At 51.8% G+C, this 8,348-nt stretch overlaps 1 protein-coding gene across 1 annotated transcript; it reads left to right on the top strand.

Moving 5' to 3' along the window:
• The first annotated feature begins 7,349 nt into the window (after positions 1-7,349).
• On the top strand, positions 7,350-7,871 carry LOC133055687 (myelin protein zero-like protein 2). Its single transcript, XM_061140817.1, has one exon. The coding sequence runs from the start codon at positions 7,371-7,373 to the stop codon at positions 7,854-7,856; it is 486 nt and encodes a 161-aa protein (XP_060996800.1). The 5' UTR covers positions 7,350-7,370; the 3' UTR covers positions 7,857-7,871.
• Positions 7,872-8,348: the final 477 nt, after the last annotated feature.

Raw genomic sequence — 8,348 nt, 5'->3', positions numbered from 1 at the left:
TAGGCTCCAAATCACACAGTGCAGATCTTTGGCTGGTAGAATCAGGCCTCAGACACAGACACACAATTACCACACGTTGTGGGAAGCAGACACTGCAGAAGCCGCTCAGAAGCGGACATAAAATTGTACTTCGTTTCACACGGTGAGAATAAGAATGTTGTGGCTGTATATCACAACTTACTGCCAAGGTTTTCACCCTAAAATCCCTCATCTGCTCTTCTCAGTCCTTCCGCTCCTTGTAAGATCATTTAGAGGAAATGCAATTTAGAATACTCCACGACAATCACACCATCTTTTTCAGACACGGGATCATTTTCAGATCCGCTCGTGAGTCATGAGTCTTTCTGTTATTTTCATTTGGTATTGTTGGAGAATCTTAATTTCATAGTTGTATTGTTAACTTACGTTGTAAGTATACTGAGTCCACCCTCGTTTATTGATGGTTTCTCTCACCACAGAGTAGCTGATCCCCTGGTGCTGGTGTGGGTGTCAACATTGGATCAGCAGCCCTGAACCATGGACTGTTGAAACCATCAGTGGTGTCACGGCCTGTGTGTGGGGAGACCCCTGACCCCCCAGAGCACAGGTGACGCTGTGGCTCCCTGCACCCTGAGCAGGGACATCCCTGTCGCCGCTGTGCTCTATACTGGGACCGGCAGCAGCCAGTGAGCCCTCCTCAGCCCTCCTGTCCTACCACTCAGACTCCAGGAAGAACCAGGCTCTGGGGTCCCCGCCAGTGTTCTGGATCCAAAGGTGCCTCGGACGACGCCGGGCTCCTGCTCGTCTCTATGCTGGAGCCTAAGGACGAGGCTGACTCTGACCATGCAGGCTGGTACAACAGGGCTTCTCACAGTTACACAGGCAGATGGGAAACGGGGACGAGAGCCTCAGTCTGTCAGGGGCTTGTTCTCAGAGAACTGTCAAATTTCCAATAAATGCCTCAGAATCAATGAATTCCTGAGGTACGTTCTGGTTCATAATAAGTCTACTCCCAATTTCACAGTCAGTTTTGCTGAAGTCTCAGAAAATGTAAACAGATTCTGACACCACTGAAGTGCACCCCGATCATCCGTGTGATCAAGAGAGCCGCGGAGCTGAGCTCCCTCAGCTGAGATCAGGAGTAGGAGGCTTTCCCAGATGTGCCTTCAGCAGAGTCTGTGGACCAGCCCAGCAGGAGCACCATCCCCCAGGGTGTGAATGTTGCTCCTGAAGGGTCAGAGCAGAGACCTTGAGGAGTGAGGAGCACCAGTGATACATCACAGGATGCGGGAACCCCGGGAGTGGTTCTACTACAGACAGGTGCTGGATCTGTCCTCCCCTCCCCTCCTCTCATTTCCACACCATGGAGCATTTCCTACTTCAGGATTAGGATGTTCTGTGGTCTGTCAGGAGCAGGGTCTCCCCAAGATGTGCCCATGACCCTCTGCTTGTGATGTGCCCAATGAGTCCAGATCCGAGGGGCCCATGTCCTGAAGAAGGAGGGAACCCGGGAATACCCATGGCAATGATGACAAGGGATTCAGGCATCTATTTGTATGACGAGACATGTATGCCAACTTTGTTGGAACTGAACTTGCCAGCTATCATCATTGCATGATGAAATGTTGACCTTTACCCCTAAAATCCACAGTTCTATTGACGTTACTCCACATGGTCATGGCTTTTCACAGCACAGGAGGCTGTCACTGCAAACCTGGCCGTGTGTCTCTACATGTCTCTCTCCACCTCCTGTCCTGGTCCCCCCACTGCTGGGACTAGAGACAGTTTAAAAGATTGCGTTCTAGGGCCATCCCTTACCCTTCACACCAGACACAGGCTCTGGATACTCCACTGGGCTCAGGGTCGGTGGAGGAGGACAGACGGCATCACACAGACGGGACACAGGGGTTCCCTGAGAAAGACAGACAACATTCTAAAGATGGTCTCAGGTTTGGGAAAGGCTAGATTATTGGGGCAAAAGAGGAAGACTTAGGAGAAAGAAATGGCAACCCACCCCAGTATTCTTGCCTAGGGAATCCGCTGACCAGAGGATCCTGTCCGTGGGATTGCACAGAGTCAGGCACAACTGAAGCGACTTAGCACGCATGTGTGCACGCATTGGAGAAGGAAATGGCAACCCACCCCAGTGTTCTTGCCTGGAGAGCCCCAGGGACGGAGGAGCCTGGTGGGCTGCCGTCTGTGGGGTTGCACAGAGTCGGACACGACTGAAGCGACTTAGCAGCAGCAGAGGAAGACTTGCAAACTCCCCCTTCAGGCTCAGACTCTCCAGGGATGGGATAGAGGACCGAGGTCACCAAGGTCACGGGAGCACGTTTGCTGAAAGACATCGCCCCATCACTCAGGGGCTCCTTCTGGTTCTGTCCCCCCTCTGTGTGAGGTCCAGCATCTGCCTCCTTTAAGTCTCCCCACCCCAGGGGACCTCAGGTGACCTGGGCAGGTAGAGGTAAGAAGTGATTTGCATGAGGCCCCTCCTCCTGATGGGCTGGAGGCATGAAAAGGTCCAGGACCCCACCTCCAGCCCAGGAGGCTGAGAAGGCCGCGTCCTGGGAGGGACCGAACCATGGCCTGGACGGTACTTCTTTTTGGGCTCCTTGCTGGCTTTCGGCTCAGGTCAGGGGCCGGGACTCTGCATCCTTGGGCCACCTCCACGCAGGGTCTGAGGGCCCTTGTCTCCATAACAAACCCTGTCTCTCTCCTGTTCCTTTTAGGGGTGGATGCTCAGACTGTGGTCCAAGAGCAAGCACTGTCAGTGTCTCCAGGAGGGTCGGTCACCCTGACCTGTGGCCTCAGCTCTGGGTCAGTCACTACCAGTAACTACCCCAGCTGGTTCCAGCAGACCCCAGCCCAGGCTCCCTGACTGCTTATCTACAGCCCAACAGCTGATATCCTGGGGTCCCTGCTCACTTCTCTGGCTCCATCTCTGGGAACAAAGCCACCCTCACCATCACAGGCCCCTGTCCGAACACGAAGCCGACTATTACTGTGGTCTGGGAGCTAGTAGTTACAATGGCAGACTGATGGAAGCCCGTGGGGAAGTGCTACCAAAACCTGCCCTTGTGCTCAGAGGGCTCAGCCCTTAGTGGCAGGGGAGGCAGAGAGAGGTGGGACAGGTCAGGATCCCCGTGGGGAGGGAGGCGCTGGGCCCCGTCTCCTGTCCACAGCTTCATGGCCCCGTGTCTCCTCCCAGCTCTCCCCGGGTGTGTCCATCTCTCCAAGGGGAGCCCTCTCTGCCCATGTTGTTGGGAAGGAGGCTTAGCTCCACAGGGAGACCCAGACCCCACCACTTCCAATAGGACTCTTGTCATTCAAATCACACTAAGAGATGTCCAGCATCATAAACTTGATCTTGCAGATAAATTAATATTCCATTTTCCTGAAGGGGCACCACTAGAAATGTAATTTCCCAACTAGAGCTCCTGAATCACAACTTTTGTTGGTGGAAGAATCTGTGATTAACAAGAAACTGCCCCCCTCTCTCCCAATATTTAGGAACATCAAAGTTCCAGATGAATGTCTTTGTCTATTATTGTGAATAAACCCCTGAGAATTGTCTTAGAATTCAGCCCAGTCATGTTAATTTCCCCTGACACATTCACTCCCAGCTCACCATCAAAATCCAAAACCCCAGAAACACAATTCACATCTGATGCCATGGGGGAATCTGTGTCTTGATTTAAAATAAGGTAGAAATTGGGAGGAATTTCCACAAACTTGTGTTGTCTAAAGACTCATGGGGAGGCTTTATGCTTCTGGAAGAACTTTATTCAGAACTGGCTCCAAAACACCCCACACCCCCAGCTGACTCCCTGGGTGACCTGATGCCAGGTCATGGCTGGGCGCCTAAAGACGTGGAATGCCCCCAGGTGCTATGCAGTGGATTAAACTAAATAATGTGGTCAGTATTGCTGTGATTGGATCTGAGGAGGTAGAAACATATGTACCTTCACAGACACTAAAATAAGAAGCAAAAAAAAAAAAAATGATTTCAGTGACTTCCCTGGTGGTTCCGAGGTTAAAAATTGGCCTCGAAATGCAGGAGACACAGGTTTGATCCCTCCTCCGGGAAGATCCCACATGCCTGGGGCAACAATGTCCTAAGCCACCACTCCTGAAGACTGCTTGCCACGGAGACCACACTCTTCAACAAGAGAAGCCACTGTAAGGAGAATCCCTTGCACCACAAAGAGAGAGTAGCCCTCACTCTCCACAACTAGAGAAAGGCCACGTGCAGCAATAAAGATGCAGCGCAGTCACAAACAAGAAATAATATTTTTAAAAAATGTTCTCAGGGTCACCAACCTCCCCTTCTCTGGACTGTGGCACGTGCCCTGACCTCCTGCCCCAGGACTCTTCCTGTCTCTGCAGGGAGAAACCTGACTCCTCCCTCACATTCCAACCAAGCAAGCTTTCTTCAGACCACTTTGTCCCCAACCCTGACCACGTCACAAGCAGCACATAAGAGAGGTCACCAGGCGTGTGTCCTGCTGATCCCTGTCCCTCCCTTTCACACACGCGTGCAGGGTCCGCACAGCAGGCAGAGCTGGGCTGTGGGGCCACAGTTAACAGAGATGCACCTTGTGGACTATGGTCGGTTTCCATGGAGACGAGAGCATGGACAGCATGCTCTCCAGTGTGAGGGCATCCCTGTGCGCAGGGAGGACCTACAAAGGCCCCTCAGCCCTCTCTCCCGGGGGCGCCATCAGCAATGCCTGCTGTACAAGGCGCCGCTCTGCATGGGGGCTGGGACATCCCAGGAGCTGGAGGAGGTGCCTCTGGCCAGCAGGGGGCGCAGTGCAGAGTCCCAGAGCGGGTTCTGGGTCAGACAACAGGGAAAACACTCAGGGCGCTGGGGAAACTGTCCTCTCTCATGGGCACCCTCGGAATTGCGAGGCCCATCCACTGGAGCTCCTGGTCCGTCCCCACGCAGTTCAGACACTGGTCCTTCATCCTGGTCCATGTGGGGCTGTGGTGGAGTCTGGGTCAGGGAGGGGCTGCTGGAAGGGGAGGGGTCGGAAGGTGTCTCCAAGGAGGAGGCGGCTCCTGGGAGAGTGTGTACAGAGAAGATCCAGCTGTGGGCAGAGGCCCCGCAGGGTGACGTGTGTGGAGTGAGGTATGTGAGAAGTGTGTATTAGCACATTGCAGATGTGTCTGGTGGTTTCTTTTATGGATGGTAAATTTATTGCTTAATATCCCAATAAAAACACAAGTTTTTTGTTTGAAAAACGGTGTTTAGTAATAGTATCATATTACTTATCTGGTATAAAAATTTCTATATTGATTTTTTTAAGAATAATTAGATGACTAATCATTGATAGTTGTTTGTCAATTTTCACCTTAAGTTTAATTTATTAGGTGTATGTATAACTGGTTTAATTGTTTTACCAAGAACTAGGAAAATTTACATTTTCTTCATGTTTTGTAATACTACACAAAGCAGATCTATTGGAACCATGTGACCACTGTTGGTGTTTGTAGATATTCCCGAAAGTGTAGATATCATATCTTTCTGAAAGAGATTCGGTAAACACTTTTTCCATTGCTGCAAGCGGGCTGTCATAGTTGTGGCAAGAAGGGGCTTCTCTCCTGTGGGCACAGGCTCTGGGATGCAGGCTCAGAAGCTGTGGCTTCAGGGCTTCGTTGTTCTGTGGCTTCAGGGCTTCGTTGCTCTGTGGCATGTGGAATCCTCCCTGTCCAGGGTTTGAACCTCTGTCCCCTACATTGGCAGGCGGATTCTTAACCACCAAACCAACAGAGAAGTACAAGAAGTTTGTTTATTCTGGGAAGCACTTTAGTCTGTTTACATATTTTCTCTAATAGGGCCAGTATTGTAACCTGCCAAAAAGCATGACTTTTATCTGTTTTCTGTTTTTCCATTTATAATTTTCCACATGCCACCTACAGGGGGCGCTGCAGGACTGCCCTGGGGACCCTGCACTGGTGTTCAGGGAGCATCGCTCAGGACAGCAGCTGGGCTGGGGGCGGGGCTGTGCTCCTGGGGGCTCTCAGCAGTGTGTCCTCTCTGGCTGCAGAGTCCCCTGAGCAGGGAGCTGTGTGGTCTCAGCAGGTACTTCCTCCCACTGGGTCCCAAGGGGGAAGCCCCTTCCACCTCTGAGTCTGGGCCGTGAGCTGAGCTCCAGCACCAGGGTCAAGGAGGGGCTGGGTGGGCCCTGGGTGGGCCACCATTTGCATGGCAGCCCCTCCTCTGCCAGAGTCTGGGGGAGAACAGGAGGCCTGGGGCAGCCCAGCCCAATGTGGGGACCAGGGTCCTGTGGGCACCATGGCCTGGAGTCCTCTCCTGATCGAGCTCCTCTCTCTCTGCACAGGTAGTGACGGCCCCGCGCACCAGGGCTCGGTCCCCGGCCTGCATCAGCCCCCGGGGCGCAGACTCCGGGAACCTTTCCTGCAGCTCCTGCCCGGTCTCCCCGTATCTGTGTCGGCAGGCTCCGTCTCCCAGCCTGGGCTGACTCAGCCCGCCTCCCTCTCCCGGAGCATCAGCCAGACTCTCCCGCACCCTGAGCAGCGGCTACAGTGGTGGTGATTTCTCCATACGTTGGTTCCAGCAGAAGCCAGGAAGCACCCGCAGTACCTCCTGAATTTCTACTCAAACTCCGATAAGCACCAGGGCTCCGGGGTCCCCAGACTCTTCTCTGGATCTGAAGACGCCACAGCCAATGCAGGGCACTTGGGGTCACCTCTCCACCAGGAACGCCTTTGTGACCCACAACCGGTTGGTGAGAATTATGACCTGGCCTCTAAACAGAAGAGATCGCCGGTGTGATTTCAGGGCTCCAGGCAGTATTTCCAAAGCTTAAAATGGAAGCTACACCCATGAACTCTGAATAGAAAATCCGAATACCATCCCCATCCCACCAACCACACACACAATCATAGATTTTCTCCACAGCAGTGTTGGCCGGCCCAGAAAGAGAGTGAAGTTGCCCTGCAACATATGGGGTGCTGACACCCTGGTCTAGTGGGGTTACATGGAGTCATGCATGCACCTGGTGAGGGAGAGTATTTCCCAGACATCCACTTCCTTGGAAGTATGGCAAATCAATGATAGAAGTTAAGAAATATACATGAAAATATTTTGAAATGAACACTACATATGAGTCATGCTGATGATTAAGGAGAATGAATACAAAAGTGTTCAATTTCACAATTATTAAAAATACTGATTCCAGCAAAGAGCACCAGCAGAGCAGGAATGACTCACAGGCGCGGGAGCTCAGGTTCCCACAGGTGAGGCGACAGACTGCTTTTTCCGGGAAAACACCGAGGCGCTCTCTCCGCCAGGAGCGGCCTTGGCAGGGTGCTGGCGCGCTCCGTCTGCGCGGTCTGGCCTCTGGGGCCAGGCCTGGGTTTCCCTCATGTATGGCCAGAGCCCTACGCGTGCTGTGCTTTTTCTCCTTGGCGTACAGCTCACAGCTCTTTGGCCAGTAGCAGCTGTGGAAATTTACACTCCCCGGGTGCTGGAGGCTGTCAATGGGACAGATGTCAGGTTAAAATGCACTTTCTCCAGCTTTGCCCCAGTGGGTGATGCTCTCACGGTGACCTGGAATTTCCGTCCTCGAGATGGGGGCCCTGAGCAGTTTGTTTTCTACTACCATGTGGATCCCTTCAAACCCATGAGTGGGCGTTTCAAGGACCGAGTGGTCTGGGATGGCAACCCTGAGCGGTATGATGTCTCCATCCTCCTCTGGAAGCTGCAGTTTGATGACAATGGGACATACACCTGTCAGGTGAAGAACCCACCTGATGTTGATGGACTGATAGGGGAGATCCAGCTCAGCGTCGTGCAGACTGAAAAGAAGAAGAAAAGCTCAACCAGGAAAAAAAGGCTTCTGTTTCTTTAGAATGCACAGATTAACATTCTTACATGGAAGCTGAATATTTCCCAGAACAAGAACCCTAAGATAAGCTGGAGTTAATGGAAGCTTTGCTTTGGCTTTTCCAGTTGTGACCTGTCTTCCAATCAGCGCTTCAGTATATAACCACCTAGACGAGCAACGTTCCTCTGGAGCCAGCATAGGGCCCTTCTTGAGCAGATACCACCAGACTCAGAAACCGCTCTGTTACTAAGGTTTTATTTAATTTCAGAGTGCAAATATTTTTCAAATGCTCACTAGGTTTTGTATACTAAGAAGCTATATTTTTGCCCTGAAACACTCCTTGTGGATTGATTTATAGTCACATATATTGGCCTCAAATGAGATAAAAACCAAACTGTCTGTCTCGTTTATTTTGATATATTAATTTTAGAGCAGTGTTCTAGCTACTAAAGTTAACATCTTTATTTTTTCCTTCTCACATGCTTGGTTAAAAGGTGAGCTAACTCAACCGTTTTG

Source organism: Dama dama, chromosome 5 (genome assembly GCF_033118175.1).
Source record: "Dama dama isolate Ldn47 chromosome 5, ASM3311817v1, whole genome shotgun sequence".
NCBI classification, from domain to species: Eukaryota; Metazoa; Chordata; class Mammalia; order Artiodactyla; family Cervidae; genus Dama; species Dama dama.
Note: the sequence above shows the minus strand (reverse complement) of the source record. Positions and strands in the feature narration are given on the sequence as shown.